The sequence below is a fragment of the Danio rerio genome, chromosome 14 (assembly GCF_052040795.2).
Source record: "Danio rerio strain M-AB ecotype USA chromosome 14, GRCz13ab, whole genome shotgun sequence".
NCBI lineage: Eukaryota > Metazoa > Chordata > Actinopteri > Cypriniformes > Danionidae > Danio > Danio rerio.
The window spans coordinates 57673828-57699165 of NC_141034.1; the positions used below are offsets into that span (position 1 = coordinate 57673828).

At 36.1% G+C, this 25338-nt stretch overlaps 1 protein-coding gene and 2 long non-coding RNA genes across 18 annotated transcripts in view; 2 read left to right on the forward strand and 1 right to left on the reverse strand.

The window, feature by feature from the left end:
* LOC100537342 (transcription factor COE3) overlaps positions 1-15329 on the forward strand; it is a 269421-nt gene extending 254092 nt beyond the window's left edge. For 6 of the 16 annotated variants that reach the window (XM_087282044.1, XM_087282045.1, XM_087282039.1 and 3 more), the window contains 3 exons: positions 4361-4546; positions 8831-9013; positions 14390-15329. In XM_087282044.1, the coding sequence (XP_087138170.1) occupies positions 4361-4546; positions 8831-9013; positions 14390-14421 (401 nt within the window). In that variant the 3' untranslated portion in view covers positions 14422-15329. The remainder of the gene's footprint in view (positions 1-4360; positions 4547-8830; positions 9014-14389) is intronic. The other 10 variants (XM_087282052.1, XM_087282051.1, XM_087282043.1 and 7 more) reach the window with 3 other exon arrangements.
* Positions 15330-15839: 510 nt separating this feature from the next.
* Positions 15840-18337, reverse strand: LOC147834078 (uncharacterized). The gene is made up of 3 exons (XR_015508049.1): positions 17145-18337; positions 16612-17100; positions 15840-16506 (listed from the first exon to the last, which is right to left on the reverse strand). It is a non-coding gene; the product is annotated as an uncharacterized LOC147834078 (long non-coding RNA).
* LOC147834079 (uncharacterized) lies at positions 16618-19961 on the forward strand. The gene is made up of 2 exons (XR_015508006.1): positions 16618-18342; positions 18424-19961. It is a non-coding gene; the product is annotated as an uncharacterized LOC147834079 (long non-coding RNA).
* The last annotated feature ends 5377 nt before the right edge of the window (positions 19962-25338 follow it).

A 25338-nucleotide genomic window follows, 5' to 3' on the forward strand; every position in this document is an offset into this window, starting at 1 on the left:
GGAAGAAAGGGGATTTAGGTGACTTTGACCGTGGCATGATTGTTGCTGCCAGACGGGCTGCTCTGAGTATTTCAGAAACTGCTGATCTACTGGGATTTTCACGCACAACCATCTCTAGGGTTTACAGAGAATGAGGAAATCTCCAGTGAGCGGCAGTTCTGTGGGCGCAAATGCCTTGTTGATGAGGCCAGAGGTCAGAGGAGAATGGCCAGACTGGTTCCAGCTGATAGAAAGGCAACAGTAACTCAAATAAGCACTCGCTACAACCGAGCTCTGCAGAAGAGCATCTCTGAACACACAACACGTCCAACCTTGAGGCGGATGGGCTACAGCAGCAGAAGAGCACACCGGGTGCCGCTCCTGTCAGCTAAGAACAGGAAACTGAGGCTACAATTCACACAGACTCACCAAAACTGGACAAAAGAAGATTGGAGAAACGTTGCTGCTCTGATGAGTCTCCATTTCTGCTGACACATTCGGATGCTCGGCTCACAATTTGGCCTCAACAACATGAAAGCATGGATCATCCTGCCTTGTATCAGCGGTTCAGGCTGGTGGTGGTGGTGTAATGGTGTGGGGGAGATTTTCTTTGGGTCCATTAGTACCAATTGAGCATCAACGCCACAGCCTACCTGAGTATTGCTGCTGACCATGTCCATCCCTTTATGAGCACAGTGTCTCCATCTTCTGATGGCTACTTCCAGCAGGATAACGCAGCATGTCATAAAGCTCAATCATCTCAGACTGCTTTCTTGAACATGACGATGAGTTCACTGTACTCAAATGGCCTCCACAGTCACCAGAGCTCAATCCAATAGAGCAGCTTTGGGATGTGGTGGAACGGGAGATTGGCATCATGGATGTGCAGCCGACAAATCTGCAGCAACTGTGTGATGCTATCATGACAATATGGAGCAAAATCTCTGAGGAATATTTCCAGTAGCTTGTTGAATCTACGCCACAAAGGATTAAGGCAGTTCTGAAGGCAAAAGAGCGCCCGACACAGTACTAGTAAGGTGTACCTAATAAAGTGGCCAGTGAGCATATATGTGTATATACATATGTGTGCGCACCATGCAGTGTGTGTGAGCATTTCCATGCACAAGTCAAGTGTGTTTTCAATATCTCAGCGCTGGCAATGTTTCTTCTCAGCAGTGGATCTGACACACACACAGGAAGTGGGAAAACATGTGAGACGAGCAGAACGAGAGATGAACAGAAGATGAACAGAACTCACACTCAAACACACACACACACTCTCTTTCTCTCTCTCTCTCTCTCTCTCTCTCTCTCTCTCTCGTCTGTTTTCCTCATCCACGCAGGAAAGAAACACCTACAGGAATCATGAGGTCATGGGAAAGGGCCGCTCGCCGTTATAAAAATATTGCGTTTCATACATGTCGCTCGTGCGCACTGAAACTTCAGCAGGATTTAATTCGTTTAGCCCGCTGCTCCGCTCCTTCATCCATCAAACTAATTATTGTTTCAACTTCTCATTAAGTTGCAAACTGATTTCCAGAAAACAGCAGCCCTGTCCTCCTGCAGCTCCTCAACACTCAGGAGCAGAGCTTATTTAGAGGAGATCTCAGACTATCAGCGTCCGCCCACAGAACATGAGAGATATGCAGATGATGATGATGATGATGATGATGAAGGTCATGTGACTGACAGAAGAGATGCTGAGCTGTCAGATACTATATTTTGATAATATTATATACAATTTTTATTTTTAGCTAAGGGCGGCATGGTGGCTCAGTGGTTAGCACTGTGGCCCCATTGTAAGAAAGTCACTGGTTCGAGCACCGGCTCGGTCAGTTGGTGTTTCCCCTATAGCAAATGCGCTATAGGGCAATTGATGAATTAAATTGGCCATAGTGTGTGTGTGTGTGTGTGTGTGTGTGTGTGTGTGTGTGTGTGTGTGTGTGTGTGTGTGTGTGTGTGTGTGTGTGGGTGTGGGTGTGTGTGTGGGTGTGTGTGTGTGTGTGTTTGTGTGTGTGTGCGCATGTGTGTTTGTGCGTGTGCGCATGTGTGTGTGTGTGTGTGCATGTGCATGTGCGCTTGTGTGTGTGTGTGTGTGTTTGTGTGTGTGTGTGTGAATGAGTGTGTATGGGTGTTTCCCAGTACTGGGTTGCAGATGGAAGAGCATACACTGTTTAAAACATATGCTGAAATAGTTGGCGGTTCATTCCGATGTGGTGACCTCTGATAGATAAGCGACTATTCATTCATTAATTTATTTATTCATTCATTCATTCATTTTCTTTTTTCAGCTTAGTCCCTTTATTAATCTGGGGTTGTAACAGCGGAATGAACCGCCAACTTATCCAGCATATGTTTTTACTTAGCGGATGCCCTTCCAGCTGCAACCCATTCCTGGGACTATACATCATGAGGGACTATATGAATGCATTTTTAACTAAATTATTAGTTATTGCAATAATCTTAATAATTAGAATTGTACTATATGTAATGTATACTAATAATACTATATATATATATATATCAAAAGTGATTGTTTCAACACTAATAGCTAAATGCATTTGTTATTTTAAGTGTAGATGAATGAGTAAATATTTTGTTGATCATGAGGAAAGGTCTTTTGTTTGAAGATTTGTGTTAGGTGTATGATTTTCCGTTCGCAATTAATAAATCAAATCAAACACTAATAATAATAAGCAATTTTCATAAGTAAGCAGTTCTTGTTGAAAAAAATGTAAAAAAAAAAAAATAACCTAAAAATTGTATTTTTATATTTATGTATTTCTCTAGATTAAAGTGATTTTATCTTTAGGCTAGAAAACATCACAAAAAAATTACAAAAATGTAAAATACAATTTATAAAAGCTACACTTGTATTGTGACATGCATTGTACACTTGTAACAACACAATTGCCAAAGTACTAAAACAAATTAAAAACATTAAAAAAAAATTCTTTAAAATAAATAAGAAAAAGTGAAAATACAAGTATATGAAAATATATGAAAATTACACTGACTGGAGACTTGTTGATTGGAGGTTGAATAAGAAATATATTAATGGTTATAACTCTTTTAAAGTGCCTATTCTAAATGTTTGTACATGTATTATTATTATTATTTGTCTTATAGACCATTTCAATGTGGTAATGTTTTTGTCCCTTGCATATTTCCTGCTTGATATCATACTATTTCATAACTGTAACGAGGTGATTCAATCCTATTTTCACATTAAAACTGGTATCATAGCATTATTTATCAATATCTCACCTTTTTGGATTTTTGGAAGCCATGGAAATTAAAATGTAAAACAGGAAATACATTGGGACCATTGTTATTGTTTGTATCCCTCAAAATGGTCTGGTAGTTAGTCTTAAAGCCCAGAGAGTGAAAAAGCATGTATGCCAAGTCGACTTCCTCTTTAGTTCTGGCAGACTATGAACGTTTCTGGAAAAAGAGAAAATACAAACAAAGAGTATGAGGTTTCTGTAGGAACACTCTGTTCAGGACTGAGTGTGTTGTTTTGATTACCAGTCTGTTGCTGAAGTCAAACTAGCTCTGATGAACTGCAAGAAACATTGTAGTATAATTTAGTATACTGTGGTGTCGTGTAGTCTAATATACCCTATTGTTGTAGAAAACTACAGTGTTGGTCATTTATTTATAACCCTGTAGTTGTTGTGTTACCATAGCAACTGTAGAATCACCACATGAGAATAATTACTGTTGTTTTTGTGTTACTGTAGTTGTGTTACCATGGCAACTGTATAATCATCACCTCAGAGTAATTACTATTTTTGTTGTGTTACCATAGCAACTGTAGAATCACCACATGAGAATAATTACTGTTGTTTTTGTGTTACTGTAGTTGTGTTACCATGGCAACTGTATAATCATCACCTCAGAGTAATTACTATTTTTGTTGTGTTACCATAGCAACTGTAGAATCACCACTATTTCTATTGTTGTTGCAAGATCGGATATGGTTATGGCGGGAAGTTAACAAGAGTTATTTATATTATTTATTAAATTTCCAATTTATTTTAATTCATTAGCGTCTACCGCAACCATCACAGTAATGTAAAAATATGAATTATTGTTATATAGTGTAATAAAAAAAATGCTGCTGTAGTGATGTGCATATTGCACTTCCGGCTGGCCGCATATCTAATCTAGACTTTACCGATTTCTATAGTTATTACCTTAGCAACTGTAGAATCACCACAGTAGGTTAATTGAAGTACATTTTCTATAGTATGTACTACAGTATTTACAATACACTACTATACAAATGTCCACATGGGTCAGGTGTTTATTATATTTGAATAATTCATCAGTTACTCCTCCGCTTCTCTCATCTGTTCTACCCTGTGCTGTATTCCAGGTTACTCTCGTAACTCCAACAGCGTGTCTCCTCGCGGGTACGTGCCGAGCTCCACACCGCAGCAGTCCAACTACAACACCATCACCTCCACCATGAACGGATACGGAGCCGCTGGAATGACCAACCTGGGCGTGCCGGGATCCCCGAGCTTCCTCAACGGCTCCGCTGCAAACTCTCCATACGCAAGTGAGTGTCCGATTACTCAAACACACCACAATACAGCTAAGAAGAATACAGACCGATTCCTAAACGCATTATTCACACCAAGAATGATAACAGAGCATGAACACAGATGCATGAGTATACATGTGCATGCTGGACTTTCATCATCTGAAGCTTTGAATGTTTTAGGACAACAAGGTTTTATTATTTTGTTATAATCGAATCATTTTAATAATGTCATTTTGAATAAACCACAGTTAAAACTATATATATATAAATAAACAAATATACAGTTGAAATCAGAAGTTTACATGCACTCTAAAGAAAGGAGCATAACCATTTTAAAAAATGCCTGATGGTAAATGATACTAAAGGTTTACTATTTTAGGTCCATTAGGATTTCCTAAATGATTTACATTCACTAAATGCCAGAATAATGAGAGATTTTTTTTTGAGGATCTTTTATTAATTTCTAGACAGTGAAAAGTTTACACACATTTCTCTGGTATGTTTAAGCTTTGCTTTTAAACTGTTTTACTTTGTTCAAATGTTTTGGGTCTCCTTCCACAAGCTTCTCACAATAGTTTGCAGGAGTTTTGGCTCATTCCTCCTGCAGAATTGCTGTAACTGAGTCAGATTTGTAGGCTGTCTTGCTCGCACAAGCTTTTTCAACTCCGCCCACACATTCTCTATAGGATTGAGATCAGGGCTTTGTGATGGCCACTCCAAAACATTCCCTCTGCTGACCTTAAAGCACATTTGAACTCATTTGGCAGTATGCTCAGGGTCATGATCTGTTTGGAAGAGCCATTTGTGGGCAAGTTGTAATGTCCTGGCTGATGTGTTGAGATGTTGCTTCAGTATTTCTCCATAATGTTCTGTCTTCATGATGACATCTATGCTGTGAAGTGGACCAGTCCCTCCTGCAGCAGAACAGCCCCACAACATGATGCTGCCGCCCCCATACTGCACAGTTGGGATGGTGTTCTAGGCTTGTGCGCTTTCCCTTTTGTCCTCCAGATGTAACACTGCTCATTATGGCCAAACAGTTCAATCTTAGCTCCATCAGAGCACAGGACATGTCTCCAAACATGAGTCTTTTCCCAGTGTCATTCAGCTAGAGGTAATCTGGCTTTGTTGTTGATTCTGGCTTGTTGATTTTCTCATGTTGTTACACAAGGAAGCAGTGTGTTTGAGCTTTTCCTTCAACACTATTCTACAGTTGTGCCTCACAATAACTCAAATGTTGTCAATTAGAAACTTCCAAAACTTCGACATCATCATCTGAGCTTCTCCAGAGGCAGGATAATCTTATTGTGCGTAAACTTGACTTTCTAGAAGAGTTATAACAATTTCTCAAAACAACATCTCTCTCATTATTCTGCTGTTACGCAGAACAGAATCAAAAAAAGAGAAAAAGTTTAGTCTCATCAACATGTAAACTTCTGCTTTCAACTGTATATGTCTTGTATAGTGTAGTATAGTAGAGTTGTAGTCCTTGGTGTGAACCCAAACAAATAGTTTCCAAACTCCTGTGTAATGGATTGAACCACGGACCAACAAAGAAGCGCTATCATGGAGAACACAGACTGACGGACCAGTAACACACCTGTGGGAAATGTTAGAAACCAGTCATTTGCGCAGTGCATGTTGGGTTAAATTTGACCAGCTAAACCTGACCACTCTTAGTATGAAGGTGGATTTGTGTTGGCAGCTCATCTGACGGTGTGTGTTTGTGTCTGAGCAGAAAAGAAAGGTTGTGTGTGGTGTGTGTGTGTGTGTTGTTGTTCATGCGCTGTCTCCATCTGAACTAACTCATATTTTCTCATCTCCTAACACATTAACAGCTCCTCCATGCTTCGCTCACACACTCATCAATAGTTGTGTTTCCATCCAAAGGTGCGATTAAATGTATGTGCAAACTGTAATCATCAGTGAATGAAGCAGGGTTTCCGTATAATGAGAAACAAAAGAGAATACAAAGATCAGATCCTGCTGAACGTGCACAGATATCACTGAGAGAAGTGGAGTGTGCTGCACTGTTGGGATTCTCCACTGTGCTGTTTGTTCTCCTCTAATAAATGAGCTGCGCCTCAGAAGACTCAAGACCAAACGCAATGAACACGGTGGCTTTTGGAGGCGTGAGACAGGAGCGCAGACTAATGCTAAAGACAGTTCTGGAGGGAATAATAATAGAAGAAGAGTAATACTGAATCACTGTGATGATGGACTGATGAAGGGCTGAGGCCTTTTACAATCAGCACAACAACATCTCACATCTGCAACAATGGAGATCTGGAAACATGGAGAGCTGAAGGCCAACATTAATGACACAAAGACACACACACACACACACACACACACACACACACACACACACACACACTTATATTTGTGAATAACTACATCACATCACACATACTGATGAAGAGCATGCGCAGAATTTAATCTCTCTGTTTACAGTGTAGAGTATGCACATTTTTCCCTATCAAATCAAAGTTTATCCTGCTCAGTACTCAAACATTTAGTCTATTGAGGATTCTTTAGTTGATTAAAAATTAAACGAACCTAACATCATTTGTATTGTCCATATTTAGCCCAATTATCACACTCTAACAATATCTGGGCTTTGGTAAAAATAAAAACAAACACAACCAGTGGGTTAAAAAGTCATTTAATTTTAATTAAATAAAATTTTATGTCTTTATTTGACTCAATGTTGGGTTACAACAGCATTTTTTAGAGCGATTTAGGGACTTGTAGTGCAGCGCATGGATCGATTTGCTCTTCAGTGTTTGGACTTCAGTGTTTGGGCTGTTACTCATAAATTACATTACTATATAACCATAAACAAATCTAAAAATAAAATAATATCAAAATAAACCTAAAAAAACATTAGGTAAATAAAAAAACCTAAAAAGATAATATAGTAAATAAAAAAATCTAATTTAATATTAAAAAAATAAAATAAACCTAAAAATAAAACAACAATAAATAGTACATTTTAAAAAATATAATAAATACAAAAAATGTATCTAAAACTAAAATAAGTTATATAAGAATAATAAATAATAAAATACTAAAAATCAAATAAAGAATAAAAATAAAATAAAATATTATAAAATAAAATAAACCTAAAAATAAAACATAAGTACATTTTAAAAATGTAATAAATAAATAAAAATTTCTAAAACCAAAATAAGTTATATAATAATAATAAATAATAAAATATTAAAAATAAAATATAAAAAAAAATAAACCTAAAAATAAAACAACAATAAATAGTACATTTTAAAAATGTAATAAATACAAAAAAATGTCTAAAACCAAAATAAGTTAAAAAAGAATAATAAATAATAAATAATAATAAATAATAAAATATTAAAAATAAAATATTATAAAAATAAAATAAACCTAAAAATAAAACATAAGTACATATTTTAACTAAATAAAAAAATACAAATAATAAAACTAAAATAAGTTATAAAGTAAGTTACACTCGCCACTGACTTGCTTGTCAGTGGATGGATTTGCTCTTCAGCGTTTCGACTCTCAGTAGTGATTATTTAACCACACTGATCTTCAGCTCTGAACACTGGACTGACACTGTTTCAGTTCACTAGAACTTCTGTGTTCAGCTGCTGCGACACAATCTACGCTGTAGTAGCGCTATAGAAATAAAGATGAATTGAATGTGTTGTGCATTTTCAGAGCTGTATTCTGTTAAGCGTGTCTTATGCAATACACTAAAATGCACATGAACTATTTGGATGGAAACACTGCTGCTGCCGCTTTCTGGCATTTTGAGAGGCACACAAGCGATCAGAATGCTGAACATCAGCTGAGGTTTATATACTGCCGCCTGTTGATGCACTGGATCTCTAACAGCTGTATTGTGTGTGATTGGCACTTGTTTGGCAGGCCAGCCAGCGCTGTTTCTGTGCTTTCTCTTCATTATAAGAAGCTGGCAAGAGTTTTCCATTGGAATTTCATTCAAGAAAAACTCGTTGTGGGTTTTTTGGTGAGAGAGCTCAGATTGAGAGCGCCAGGATTACTGCCGGCGCTTTTCTGACCAGAGCATGCAGACGACCGCATGCCAGAACAAATCAAAGCTGAACATGTGGACTGCACTGATGTACTGTAAATCAAGGGTTCTAAGTTATGGATCAACTTTGCCATGCAGGTGTAGCACACGGTTTCATTCCCATGCCATCGCCCTCCCCTTCAATTAACCCTCTAACAGTCGGCATGACCCACTCATCTGTGTGTGTGTGTGTGTGTGTTTGCATGTGTGTGTGTGTGTTTCAGTCACCCCCTCCAGTCCTCTGTTGGAGCCTCACTCCTCCATCTGTCTGTCTGCGGGCCCTTTCTCATTCTCTCCTGTCCATATGATCTCTGCAGTCAAACAGAAGAGCGCCTTCGCGCCGGTCGTCCGGCCACAGAGCTCCCCGCCCCCCACCTGCACCAGCACCAATGGGAGCAGTCTACAGGGTGAGCACCCGCCCCTCTCCTGCCTCTCAGCCAATCAGCACACAAGACCCGCCTCTAGAATCTGACATTAAACTATGGCATGACCTTTTTAGGACAAAGTTGATCCATAACTTCCTACTTTTACCATTGGTTGCTTTTTACAGCCCCCACAATTATACATTTTAGGTAAATAAGTACATTTATTTAACGCAGGTGGTGATGTTTGCTGGAGAACATTTGTTTATGTATATTGTAATTTATGCTAAGCTGTTGTAACATAATGTTGGGTCAAATACGGACAAATCCAACCATTAGTGTTGTTTATTTTTTTAATTGAATTTAAATAACACTTTTTAACTCACCAGTTGTGTTTGTTCATATTTGACCCGTTAGAATACACACACCATTAAATGTTTATAGTGTAATATTAAATGTGCATGCAGTCCTAACCTGTGATCATTTTCCAGTATAACGTGCATGTTAGAAACCCAAATCTGTCCTTTATTATCTTATTTGTCGTTCTTAAGATGCTACAAAAGCACTTCAGAGACCCTTAGGGGTCTTTTTAGATAGATTATACACTCTATAAAATGCTGGGTTGTTGTAATACAATGTTGGGTCAAATATGGACAAGCCCAATGTTGGGTTATTTTTTAAAAAATGAAATCAAAATAAGTTTTTTTTTACTCAACATTTGGGTTTGTCTACTTTTAAACCAACATTGCATAATAACAACACATTATTTTTTTTTGACTGCAAGTCATGAATATTTATAAATCTAAAAACAGTGTAAATCATTCAGCAGTGTCTAAACCAGCAGATCTAGAGCAGCGATGGATATTTTAAATAGTCACGAGACAGTTTTCTTGTAAAGTAGGTGTTTAGATTTACATAAAGCCTAAAAGCAAATCAAAGTAGATGCATGCTTTCAGTAGTTTGAGCTAGTTACCTCTGAAATAATCAGAATACATTTAATATCCCTCAAAACACTGACAACTTAAATATGTTTTATTAATAAATCTGATGTGATTTAAATAAATAGATGCCTTTAATTTACTGAAAACTTAACAAAATAGTCGCCCCCTGATCACCAATGTATAACTCACAGCCTGCAGAACAGTGTGTATGCATTGTAAAACATAAATACTCTTCAAATAAAATATTATAAAAATAGATGCAATGATTAAATAAACCTAAAAATAAATAATAAAATAAAATAAGCACAAAAAACAAGTTATATAATTAAGTTACATGGATGCGTATGGATGGATTTGCCCACAAGATTAAACCACACTGAACTCAACTGAACTGATCTGCAGCTCTGAACATATTGCATTATAACAACCCATCAGTTATACATCTCTGATTAAGTGGCAGATATTTGTCCAAGCATCAAATTTAATACAACTTCTTCCACTAAAAATGCTGGGTTGTTGTAAACCAACATTGGATTAAATATGGACAAACCCAACTATTGGGTTAAATAGTTTAATTTAATTTTAATTTAGTTTAATTTCATTGGAATAATTGGGTTTGTCACTGTAAGTTAGACCCAACATTTGGTTAAAACAACCCAGAGAGTATTTTATTCATGTTTATACATGCTATTTTAAACTGGTTAAAGTTAAAACGGCTCGTAAGATTAAATTGGTTCTACTTACAAATTTAGGGCCATTTTGTGAGTGAGTTTCTGCTTAAAATATACTTTAAAAAACATTGGGTCGTTTTAAGCCAACAATGGGTCAAATATAATCAAACGCAACCATTGGATTAAAAAGTGTAATTAAAACATAGTTTTAAGAAATTAACTTGACGTTGGGTTTTTCAACATTTGACCTAACATTGGGTTAAAACAACACAATGCTTTTCACTGGATTAACATTGGGTTAAACAACCAAACTTTTTAGAGTGTTTATATTTTGTTTTACAGTTAATACACACTGTTCTACAGGCTGTGAGTTATACATTGGTGATCAGGGGGCGACTTTTTTGTTAAGTTTTCAGTAAATTAAATGCATCTATTCATTTAAATGACATCAGATTTATTAATTAAATGTATTTAAGATTTCAGTGTTTTGAGGGATATTAAATGTATTCTGACATACAGTAACCTGATTATTTTAGAGGTTACTAGCTCAAACTATTCATTCACATTTACATTTAGTCATTCAGCAGACGATTTTATCCAAAGCGACTTACAAATGAAGGAAGCAATTTACACAACTAAAACAGCAACAATGAATAAGTGCTATAGGCAAGTTTCTGGTATGCAAAGAAAGTGTAAGAAGCAAAACAGTAGTAATATATATATATATTTTAATTTAATTATTATTTATTTATATTATTATTTATTTAATTATTAATATTATTATTATAATTAATTAATATAATTAATATTAATTGAATATTAGTTATAATTAATATTTAAACTATGCATGTAATTTTACTTTACTTTCTGGCTATATGTAAATCTGAACACCTTTTGTTCTCGTGACCACTTACGTTTTCCATCGCTGCTCTAGATCTGCTAGTTCAGACACTGTTGAATGATTCTTGCAAAGACTGATTAGTGGAATTATACATGAACCATTATAGGGGTGCTCAAATGTGTGTTTGTGTGATCTATTATTTTAATTAATATTTAAGATACAGATCAGGGAAAACTATTTCTCACTATTAAAGGGCTGACCCCAGCTTGTTTCGATATCCTTGAGGGGGGATCATGCATTATTTAGGGGGGTCAATCCCGCTCAAACACCCCTGTAATTCGCACCCTGCTGTTTTAAATCATGTAATGTAATTTAGGTTGAATTAGCTCATAAGGATAAATTGATTCAACATTAAAATTTAAGGTAACCATCTTTCTCTCACACTCTCTCTTAAAAAAGAATAAAATGTTTTCAAAAGATAAATGTTGGGTTGTTTTTACCCAACATTGGGTCAAATAAAAACAACCCAACCATTGTGTTAAAAAGAGTAATTAAAATTTAATTGAAAAAATAACCCAACATTTGCGTCAAAACAACCCAGCGTTTTCAAGAGTGATTTAATCATGTTCTAGAGTTTATACATGCTGTTTTAAACTGGTTAAAGGTAAAATGGCTCATAGGGTTAAATTGATTCTACTTAAAAATTAAAGTGTGAGTAAATTTCTACTTTAAAAATACTTAAACATCATTGGGTTGTTTTAACACAACATTGGATCAAATATAAATAAACGCAACCACTGGACTAAGAAGTGTAGTTAATATATAATATTAAGAAAGCAACCCGGCATGGGGGTTTTCAACATTTGACTTAACATTATGTTAAAACAACCCAGCGTTTTCAAGAGTATTTAATCATGTTAAACTATTTATACACACTGTTTTAAACTGGTTAAACTTGACTCATAAGGTAAAATTGATGCTGCTTAAAACAAGTTTACAATGTGAGTGAATTTTTACTTAAAATATACTTTAAAAAAAGTATTGGGCTGTTTTAAGCCAATAGTGGGTCAAATATAAACAAACTCAGCCATTAGATTAAATAGAGTAGTTCAAATATCATTTAAAACATAATTCAACATTGGGTCTTTTCAGCATGTTCAAGGTTTAAACAACTCAATGTTTTACAAGAGTACACTCTTAAAATGCCAGTTTATTGGGTAAAATATGGACTAACCCAAACATTGGGTTAAATTTGCTCCTATACATTTAATTCAGAAAATGAACCCAGAATTGGATTAGTCCCTATTACTCTCAGAATTGTGTTGAAATAACCCAGCACTCTTTAGAGTGTATTTATATTATATAATTGATGCAACTGTTCTAAATCAGTTTCCTGTAATGTAGTTTAAGTTGAAACAGCTCATGAGGGTAAATTGATTCAACATTACAATTTAAGGCAGCCATCTCTCTCTCTCTCTCTCTGTCTCTGTCTCTCTCTCTGTCTCTGTCTCTCTCTCTCTCTGTCTCTCTCTCTCTCTCTCTCTCTCTCTCTCTCTCTCTCTCTGTCTCTCTCTCTCTCTCTGTCTCTGTCTCTGTCTCTCTCTCTCTCTCTCTCTCTCTCTCTCTCTCTCTCTCTCTCTCTGTCTCTCTCTCTCTCTCTGTCTCTGTCTCTGTCTCTCTCTCTCTCTCTCTCTCTCTCTCTCTCTCTCTCTCTCTGTCTCTGTCTCTCTCTCAGTTTTTTACAATATGAATGCATTTCTGTTTATAATGTAGTTTTATATTGGGTTGTTTTAACCAACATTAGGTCCAATAACAACAACCCAACCATTGTGTTAAAAAGAGTAATTGAAATTTAATTGTAAAAATAACCCAACATTTGACCTAACGTTGCGTCAAAACAACCCAGTGTTTTCAAGTGTGATTTAATCATGTTCTAGAGTTTATACATGCTGTTTTAAACTGTTTAAAGGTGAAATGGCTCATAGGGTTAATTTGATTCTACTTAAAAATTAAAGTGTGAGTAAATTTCTACTTTAAAAATACTTAAACATCATTGGGTTGTTTTAACACAAGATTGGGTCAAATATAAACAAACCAAACTACTGGACTTAGAAGTGTAGTTAAAATATAATTTTAAGAAAGGAACCCGGCATGGGGGTTTTCAACATTTGACTTAACATTATGTTAAAACAACCCAGCGTTTTCAAGAGTATTTAATCATGTTAAACTATTTATACACACTGTTTTAAACTGGTTAAACTTGACTCATAAGGTAAAATTGATTCTGCTTAAAACAAGTTTACAATGTGAGTGAATTTTTACTTAAAATATACTTTAAAAAAAGTATTGGGCTGTTTTAAGCCAATATTGGGTCAAATATAAACAAACTCAGCCATTAGATTAAATAGAGTAGTTCAAATATCATTTAAAACATAATTCAACATTGGGTCTTTTCAGCATGTTCAGGTTTAAACAACTCAATGTTTTACAAGAGTACACTCTTAAAATGCCAGTTTATTGGGTAAAATATTGACTAACCCAAACATTGGGTTAAATTTGCTCCTATACATTTAATTCAGAAAATGAACTCAGAATTGGATTAGTCCCTATTACTCTCAGAATTGTGTTGAAATAACCCAGCACTCTTTAGAGTGTATTTATATTATATAATTGATGTTATATTGGGTTGTTTTAACCCAACATTAGGTCTAAAAACAACCCAACCATCATGTAAAAATACAATTTAAATCTAAATAAAATAATAACCCAACACTGTTTGACCCAACAGTGAGTTATGACACCACAGCATTTTCTTTTAAGACTTCCCAAGATTTGTTTCCATTTTAACCATTGAATCTGCTCAATGTTTAAGACTCACTGTATGTGTGTGTGTGTGTGTGTGTGTGTGTGTGTGTGTTAATCAGATGTGTCCAGTAATGAAGCGTCTCTCTTCTTCTCTGTCCTCCAGCTATGGCCGGTCTGATCGTCCCGCCCATGTGAACATCTGATCTCCAAATATCCGTCCAATATGTCTGAAGAACATCACCAGTCCTGCCCGAAAAACTACATCCACACATCCGGATCGACAAAGCATTCGTGCATCTGGCCTGAAATGTTTGTGTTTGCCACTTTATCTTTGGAGAACGCCGGACTAGGATAATAATATTGATAATAATAACCTCACGTTATTTTGTTTGTTAGCCTGATGATCCTCATACTGTACGTCTGTCCTGTTTCTACTGTGAGAAGAGAGACTTTTAAACGTGATTGAATTACTTTTCGTTTCCGTCATCGGCACAAACTGGAAGCGTTCGGCGTGATGTTTATCCCCCATCAGGATCATTTCTACTCCTGTAGTTGAGTGTAGTTTGAGGTGTGTGGATTGGTAGATTTACAGTAAGCCAGGAATGCAGTTTTAACCACATTTAGGTACCAGACTTATTGTCCAACTTCTTAATGTGCTTTTTTTGTATGTATTTATAAAGTTCGTTTCGGGGGTTTCTTTGGTGAGTTAGGCCTGAATAATAGTCTCAAATATCTATGTCAACACATTTGATGTCTTAATACCTTTTAGATATTGTAAAAAGAGTGAAGAATACAGCTTTTTTTGTAAAAACAGAAACTGACAATGACAAAAAAAAGGTTGAGATGTGAGTCCTGTTTTTTTTCAAAAGCAGGGTGCGAAGCGTCGCCACTTTTGTATAAAAACGGAAGAAAACGCAAACAAACAAACGTTTTTCAATCGTATATTTAATGTTTTCTTTTTTTGGCGAAAGCGCATTTGTGTTCTTGTTCCTCCTCTTGTCTCGTGTGTTTTCGTGAAACGTGTATTATCATAGTTATTTCCTAATGCACTATTTTTGTTGGGGCACTTACAAGAGCTATGTATCTTAGCAAGCAGAAGAAAATAATAATATTAATAATAATAATAATAATAAAAAGAACAAAAAAATGGAAAACTTAATCAAATATGCACCAGTATGTTTTGAGTCGAATGTTTTTTTAATGGACCGCTCTTTGCTTTGGTCATGCTTACTGAAATGGCTAATCGTTCATCCTCAGATTTTGTTGATGTTTCTGAAATGTTGCTCCTCTGTTTATTTACATTAGATCTGCTGTTTTACTTCATAGCATCGACTGCTGGAGGTCATAATGTCATATTTGACAGCAGAAGTGCATCATATCAGTCCAAAACTGCAGACATTGGTGCACATTGACACAACACAGGCTCATTGCAAGTACATGCTTCAGTGTACATTACATTAGCATGCAAAAACACACTTATGATTGCAGTTTCTAGGTAAAAGGAACACTAGGGGGCAGTATAACTGCAAAACTTTTATTTCTTTTCACGCTAATGATATTTTTATATATCATCTCGTCTCATTTTCGTCCACTTTTCTTGGGCCGGGTCGCGGGGGAAGTAGTCTTAGGAGAGAACCCCAGACTTTCCTCTCTACAGACACTTCCTCCAGCTCCTCTGGGGGACCCCGAGGCATTCCTAGGCCAGACGAGAGACATAGTACCTCCAGCGTGTCTTGGGTCTTCCCAGAGGTGTCCTCCCTGTGGGACATGGCTGGAACACCTCCCTAGGTAGGCGTCCAGGAGGCATCCAAAACTGATGCCCGAGCCACCTCAGCTGAGTTCTCTGGATGTGGAGGAGCAGCGGCTCTACTCCGAGCTCCTCCCGGGTGTCAGAGCTCCTCACCCTATCCATAAGAGTGTGAAGGAAACTCATTTCGGCCACTTGTATCCGAGATCTTGTTCTTTAAGTCATGACCCAAGGCTCATGCCCATAGGTCAGAGTAGGAATGTAGATTGACCGGTAAATTGAGAGCTTTGGCTTTCGGCTCAGGTCCTTCTTTACCACAGTGGACCGGTACGTCGACCGCATTACTGTTGCCGTTGCACCAATCCGCCTGTCAGTCTCACACTCCATCCCTCCCTCACTCATGAACAAAACCCCAAAGATACTTGAACTCCTCCACCTGGAGTAAGGACTTTCCTCTAAACTGAAGATGGCAGACCACCTTTTTCCGGTGGAGCACCATGGCCTCGGACTTGGCATATCCCAGCCACGTCACCCTCGGCAGCAAACCGCCCCAGTGCATGCTGAAGGTCCATGTTCGATGAACCCAAAAGAACATTATTTGCAGACTATCTTGTTCTGTTGGCTGATCGAACATGGACCTTCAGCATGCACGACTCAAAATAAAAACCACAAAATAATTCAAAAGTGATTTGTAATCAAACATGTTTACGTTCGCAAATCTCCATTTGGACAACTTTTTCTGGTATTTTAGTCCACTTCCAAAAAAAAAAAAAGATAATAAAGCAATTTACAATCAAGGTAAAACCATGTGGGCGCAATGCAGTTTTTGTTAGCATTTGTTGGTTGGGTTTATGCATGACAAGCCTCGCCTTTAAATAGATATGTAGAAGAAGAGTGTGTAAATGACACGCATAATAACAAAGCACAGCCTAAGTGACGTATTTCAGATTAGAAAAAATATCGTAAAAATAAAAATAAAGCGCCCTCTAGTGTGTATTTAACATTTGAAATGTACAACAAAACGTCTACTAAATACGTATTTGTAGACAGCACCCTTTAGTGTTGATTTGACATCTAAAACATACAACAAAGTGTACCCTAAATAATAATTTCAAATTCCCAAAAATCTAGACAGCGCCCTCTAGTGGATTTGACATCTGAAAAGTACAACAAAACGTACCCAAAGTAGCATATTTCAGATTAGCAAAAATGTAGACTGCATAGTCTATTGTGTATTTGACATCTAAAACATACACTAAAACGTACAGTTCATCTGAAATGCACAACAAAATGTACCCTAAATAATCATTTTAAATAGGTAAAAATGTAGACAGCGCCCTCGAGTGTGGATTTAACATCTGAAACGTACAACAAAATGTACATTAACGCATCTCAGATTTGCAGATTTAGACAGCGCCCCCTAGTGAGGATTTAACATTTGAAACCTAAAACAAGACATCTACTAAGTATATATTTCAGATTTGTGAAATTGTAGACAGCACCCTCTAGTGGATTTTATAATCTGAAATGTACAACAAAACACACCCAAAGTAGCTTATTTCAGATTCACAAAATAAAAACAGCGCCCTCTAGAAGATGTCATCTAAAACGTACAACAAAATGTACCATAAATAAGTTCATAAAAATGTAGACAGCGCCCTCTAGTGTGGATTTGACATCTGAAATATACAACAAAATGTACATTGATGCATTTCAGATTCGCAAAAATTTACTCTCTAGTGGACTTTACATCTAAAACGTACAACAAACCACACCTAAAATAGCCAATTTCAGCTTCACCAAAATGTTGACAGCGCCATTTAGTGTGGATTTAACATTAGAAATGTTCAACAAAACGTCTACTAAATACGTATTCCAGATTTGCGAATTTGGAGACAGCACCTTTTAGTGTTGCTTTTGAAACGTACAACAAAGTGTTCCCTAAATATTAGTTTTAAATTCCCAAAAATGTAGACAGCGCCCTCTAGTGGATTTGACATCAGAAACGCACAGTAAAACGTACCCAATGTAAAAAAAATTCAGATTCAGTTATATACACAGCGCCCTCTAGTAGATTTGACAACTGAAACATACAATAAATGTACAGCAAGTTACGTATTTTAGATTTGTCATCTGAAACGTAAAACATAATGTACCCTAAATAGTAGTTTCAAATTTCCAAAAATGTAGACAGCGCCGTCTAGTGTGGATTTGACATCTGAAACATACAACAAAATGTACATTAACGCATTTCAGATTCGCAAAAATTTTAACAGCACCCTCTAGTGGATTTGCCATCTGAAACGTTTAACAAAGTGTACCCTAAATAATATTTCAAATTCCCCAAAATGAAGACAGCGCCCTCTAGTGTGGATTTGACATCTAAAGCGTGCAACAAAATGTATATTAACACTTTTCAAATTCCCAAAAATGAAGACAGCGCCCTCTAGGGTGGATTTGACATCTGAAATGTGCAAACAAATGTACCCACAGTAGCATACTTCAGATTCACAAAAATATAGACAGCGCCCTCTAGTGGATTTGACCTCTGAAATGTACAACAAAATGTACCCTGAATAAATTAGCAAAATGTAGACAACGCCCTCTAGTGTGGATTTGACTTCTGAAACGACAACCAAACATACACTAACATATTTCAGATTTGCGAAAATGTAGACAGCGCCCTCTAATGGATTTGTCATCTAAAACACAATAAAACGCACACTAGGTAACGTATATCAGATTCACAACAATGTAGACAGCGCCCTCAAGTGTGGATTTGACATCTGAAACCTACAACAAAATGTACATTAGGTAACGCTTTTCAGATTAGCAATAATGTAGACAGCACCCTCTTGTGGATTTTCATTTGAAATGTTCAACAAAATGTACACTAATCACGTATTTCAGATTGACATCAATGTAGACAGCGCCCTCTAGTATATTTGTAACCTGAAGCATACAACAAAACCTATCCAAGGTTCCATATTTCAGATTCCAATGAGTCTGGGTTGTTTTGAGGTGACGTCAGTGTCGCTGATGCACAAGTTATGCAATCTGTATTGAAATGCAACTGGCGGTTCACATTACAGTGGATTAGCTGTGAAATTAAATAACGGAAGGAGATCTAATGATGCCTTAAAATAGGAAGCGCTCCAACACAGCATGACTCTCAAACCACTAATCAGAAAAATAGCCTATGTTTGTGAAATCAAGGCTTCTGAAACGGCAATGTTTCACAGAAAATATGACTTGAAATCTTCATTTTTATTTTTAATAAGTCATCTTGAGGTCTGCTTCTGTTTGGGATGATCAAATATCAGCCACTTTGACCACAGTTTTCTTTAATATTCCATGTGGAAATCCGGTTTTTGCAGAAGCTGTGTGTTTGCTAGGATTAAATGTGAAAGAAGTTGTGTTTCTTCTGAAGAGCTGTTTTAATTTCACAGGTGACCTAATTACTTCACTTTCATCCTTTTGGGGTTTGGACATAAATAGGGTAAAGAAAATACAATCTGACAGTGCCCTATTATACTAAAACAGATGAATTCAATCTCAAAGTTCACTGAAAACTACACACACACACACACACACACACACACACACACTTGTCCATCGGTTTCACCCATGCATTCACTTTCCTAATAGCTTGTGAAAGGGTTTTTGTCATAGATGTAGAGAACTGGCTTCTGCTTTTCGTTTTCCAACCCTGTTTTCTTTGGAAATGTGGAAGTGAAACGGAGAAGGTACTGCATCTCTGTGAAATATGAAATATTATATCGAAATATATCAAAGCACAATGTTTAATTAATGTCTTTAGAATTCAGATAGGGAGATGTATTCTACTTTGCTTTTTTCCTCTCGGACCATGCTGTAAATAAATGCATGTTTTTATTTCGGGTTTTATTGATTTTCGTTTTTTCTTCTTCCTGTGATCCCGTGCTTTTTGTACAGAAACTGAAAAATAAAGATTACATTTGGCTTGAAATTATTTTGTCAGACTCTGTTTCTTTCAGGGCATCAGATTGTAAATAATAATAACAGCAATAATATTAATAAAAAGAACAATTATTGCAATAAATATGCACCAGTGAAGGCCCGTGCACACCAAGACGTTTTTTGCTTGCCTTTTCCATCGAATTTTAATGCCTCATGACTAACTTAAGGGTGTCCATGTGGTCGTGCACACCAATGCGCAAAACGGCAGGTGTAAAAGCGTAATTTTTTATGGAACGCCTCATGCTTATTTTTTTTGTTTTGACGAGCTGCGTCTAAACCTCCACCAATCAGATCGGCACTTTTGTTCGTGTGCAAAAGTCATTTCTTCATCACTAGAGCTGGAACTGCTGCGTAAACCATCCATAACAACAAGCGTGTCAACTTTGTCTTCTTCTGTGTTACAAGCAGGTGTCAGAAGCTTTAAGTTGTGTAGCGCTGTGTAGCTGACGTAAAGCAGTGATTTTGCATAATCTTCTGCTCGACGCCAGTGAAAATCGCTTGGCTTTGAATCCAGAAAACCAACTCAAAACGCTGACGATAAACACAAACGAAAAGCGTCCTGGTGTGTCGAGCCTTAAGTCATCAGAAATTTTTTTTTTATCGATCAATTGCTTTAATTGATCAATAGCTTTTTTTTGTCCATTGTGTTAAAGTATTAAGCGTATTTATGTGTGGATTTGACTTTTGAAACATACAAAAAAACGTACAGCAAGTAATGTACTTCAGATTTGTCATCTGCAACTTTTAACAACATGTACCCTAAATAATAATTTCAAAATCCCAAAATTGTAGACAGCACCGATTTGACATCTGAAATGGATTTGACTTCTGAAATGTACAAAACATATCCAAACTAACATATTTCAGCTTTGCAAAAATGTAGACAGCGCCCTCTAGTGCATTTTACATGTAAAACATTTAACAAAGTGTGCCGTAAATAATAATTTTGATTTGCCAAAAAAGTAGACAGCGCCCTCTAGTGGATTTACCATCTAAAACGTACAACAAAACGTACCCAAAGTAGCTTATTTCAGCTTTGCAAGATTGTAGACAGCGCCCTCTAGTGGATTTGACATCTGGAATGTACAACAAAACATACCCAAACTAACATTTTTCAGCTTTGCGAGATTGTAGACAGCGCCCTCTAGTGGGTTTGACATCTGAAACGTACAACAAAAGGCATCCAAAGTAGCATATTTTAGCTTTGCAAAATTGCAGACAGCACACTCCAGTGGATTTATCATCTGAAATGTTTAAGTGTACCCTAAATAATGATTTCAAATTGCCAAAAATGTAGACAGCGCCCTCTAGTGTCTTAGACATCTAAAACGTACAACAAAAGTACCCAAAGTAGGATATTTCAGCTTTGCAAGATTGTAGACAGTGCATTCTTTTGGATTAGACATCTGAAATGTACAACAAAACATATCCAAACTAACATATTTCAGCTTTGCGAAATTGTAGACAGCACCCTCTAGTGGGTTTGACATCTGAAACGTACAACAAAAGGCATCCAAAGTAGCGTATTTCAGCTTTGCGAAATTGCAGACAGCACACTCCAGTGGATTTATCATCTGAAATGTTTAACAAAGTGTACCCTAAATAATGATTTCAAATTGCCAAAAATATAGACAGCGCCCTCTAGTGTCTTAGACATCTAAAACGTACAACAAAACGTACCCAAAGTAGGATATTTCAGCTTTATGAGATTGTAGACAGCGCCCTCTAGTGGATTTCACATCTGAAACGTGCAACAAAAAGTACCTAAAGTAGCATATTTCAGCTTTGCGAAATTGTAGACAGCGCCCTCTAGTGGATTTGACATCTGAAACATATAACAAAGTGTACCCTAAATAATAATTTCTAATTGCCAGAAATCTAGACAGTGCCCTCTAGTGTGTTTGTCATTTGAATTGTACAAAAAAAATTTATCCTAAATAGTAATTTAAACAAAAAAAAAAAAATATATATATATATATATATATATATATATATTTTTTTTTTTTTCAGTCGGTTGAGAAGTATTGGCCATATTGTATCAAAAGTATTGTTCTTTGATCGATCGCTCTGTTTTAGTCATTTTTGTTGTTGTTTTTTTTATCTGTTGCTTTTTAAACAGAAAAAAACATTTACATTTTGGCTTAAACGATTTATGGCACTATTATTCCTTGCTGTTAAAGTCTTTTTATGCAGAAAACAATAATAATCATAAAAATAATATATATCTGCAATTTAAGGGATGCAATATTAATATTAGTTCTACTGTCCAAGATCTGTTTTTTTTAGACAGCGACTTAACTTTTGAAAATCATATCTACCATGTCACAAAAACTGCCTAAAATATTGGTAAGTAACATGCTATCTACCTCAGATGCAGAAAAGCTAGCTCATGCTTTTATGACCTCTAGATTAGATTACTGGAATGCTCCGGTTTCCCCCACAGTCCAAACACATGCGCTATAGGGGAATTAATGAACTAAACTGGCCGTAGTGTGTGTGTATGGGTTACTGGATTGCAGCTAGAAGGGCATCCGCTGCATAAAACATATACTGTAATAGTTGGCGGTTCATTCCGCTGGGGTGACTCCTAAAAAATAAGGGGACTAAGCTGAATGAAAATGAATGAATAAATGATCAGTCACTCCTTGTGTTTGGTTATAATAGCTGAAATGTTTTTGTTTGTTGTTGTTTTTTTCCCCTGTGATCCGCTGCTTTTTACACAGAAACATTTGTCTTGAAAACATTTAGTCAGCCTTTTAGCCTCTTTTTTCCTCTTAGTTTTTTCTCTCTCAGTCTTTTCAGTCCATGGAGTTGTAAAAGTCAGTTTTTCAGCTGCGCCTCTCAGCATGGGGCAGATCATCTCAGGCCAGAAAATCTCCAGCTCGGCTCCAAACTTCACAGCGAGACTCATCCTTCCAAGGTTTCGACCTCTCGCTCTGCTCCGCCTGCCAGCTCCGCTCAGTTGATGGGATATATTTTTGAAACCCAATCCAAAGAGCACATTTTTTGGCCCTCAAACTCAGCGCTGAACCTGTAAAGACACAGTGACCCGTGCAGATCAGAATCAATCATTGCTGAAATGGGTCCAGCGCAGGCGTTTTCAGACATTCAGAACGTGATTTGTGCTCATGTCAGAAGAAGCGTTTAAGACAGGAAAATACAGCATCTGAGACATGAGGCTGGTGGCCTGTAGATCACCTCCAGCTTTAGACAGTCTCACAAATTGCAGCGACTATAGTTTACAGCGAATCTGTCCACACTCACAGTCAGTCACACAATATCTACTGGAGAAAAAGACTAAAATGCACACGCTAATTACTGTTAAAAATCTGTTTCAAGAGTTTCCCAAATTATCTTTAACAGCGCAAGGAAATCACAGTATTTCCTCTAATAATCTTTTCTTCTGGAGAAGGTCTTTATTGTTTAATTTTGACTTTTTTTAACCATTTTAAGACCAATATTAGCCCCCTTAAGCATTTTTTTTTTAAGTCTACAGAACAAACCACTGCTATACAACCGTTTGTAAACATTTTTTTACTCTTTATAAATCATAAATGCAATCATTATCTTTTTTGTTGATATCTGTATTTGCATATTGACTATTTATATGTATATACATGTATGCATGCAGTAACATATGTGCATATATATTTTTTGTTTTATTTTTAGTATTATTGTAAATCATTTTTATTTTATTTATTTATTCAAAAATAGTTTTTATTAAATTGTTTTCATTTTTTTATAAGATGCTTTGATTCATATTAACAATAATAATAATACATTTTTATTTTATTTTAAAATTTTAATTTAAAATGTTATTTAAAAGATTATATGTATATTAATATTGAAAAGTATTAGTTCAATATTAGCCCCTTTAAGCAATATTTTATTTTGATAGTCTACAGAACAAACCATCGTTATACAATGACTTGCATAATTACCCAAACCTTCCTAGTTACCCTTATTACCCTAGTTAAGCCTTTAAATGTCACTTTAAGTTGAATACTAGTGACTTATATAGTCTAATATTGAGCTGTCATCATGACAAAGAGAAAATAAATCAGTTATTAGAGATGAGTTATTAAGCTATTATGTTTAGAAATGTGTTGAAAACATCTGCTCTCTGTTAAATAGAAGTTGGGGAAAAAATAAACGGGGGGGGGGGGGGACGGGTGCGAATAATTCTGAGTTCAACTGTATATGTGCATGCATTAACATATAAATATATATATAATTATATCATATTTATAAACATGCAAACATAACAAGATGGGTTGCGGCTGGAAGGGCATTCATTGCGTAAAACACATGATGGATAAGTTGGCGGTTCATTCCGCTGTGGAGACCCCAAATTAACAAAGGAACTAAGCCGAAAAGAGAATGAATAAATAAAGTTCAATGGACTTGTAAGGTTAATCAGCTTTCAAATTTAGGGCAACCAGGATTTTTTTTACAGAGTAATAAAGCATAAATGCATTATAAAGTTATTTAACATCTGTTTTTACAAACAGCCTATTAATATGTATACATATGTGTGCACGCATTAACATATGTACAGTATACATATATACATGTATATGCATATTTATAAACATGCAATTACATATAACCTAACCGGCAAAATGTTTTTAAATATTTATTTCATATTCATTTGTCACTCTTTAAATGTCACAGAAGGGGGACCATACCAGAACTGAGTGAGTAAATTGCATAATTGCATAAATAATTGCATAAATTTATAGCATAAATAATTGCATATACAATTAAATAAATTTATTGCATAAATTAATGCATACATAATTGCATAAATAATTTTATAAATTTATTGCATAAATAATTGCATAAATAATTGCATAAATTTATTGCATAAATAATTGCATAAATAATTGTATAAATGTATTGCATAAATAATTGCATAAATAATTTTATAAATGTATTGCATGAATAATTGCATAAATTTATTGCATAAATAATTGCAGATTATGGAGGACCTATGGCAAACAGGTAAAGTCTGTTTTTAATGTATAGGTTGAGCAGTGGGCCAGGATGGATGACCGGAGACTGATGGATACGGGGAACACTGATGAGATCGGGAGACACACACAACCAGTTGGAAACCAACACTAGGAAGAAGAGATGAAGACGCTGTGGGTATAGAGCAGACAAGATGAGTAGAAGTTTCTTAATTGGTTTGACTGAGCGTGAGAGCTGGTCCTTGATGTGACGAGGCCGGACGCTGAGTGAGGGAGGTGCAGGAGTTTATGAGTTGATGTGATGAGAAGAGATTGACATGCAGGTGCACTGGTGATTAGTAATCGGGTGACGGGGATCTTGTTAATTAGGGTGATGTGCTGCGTCCCAATCCG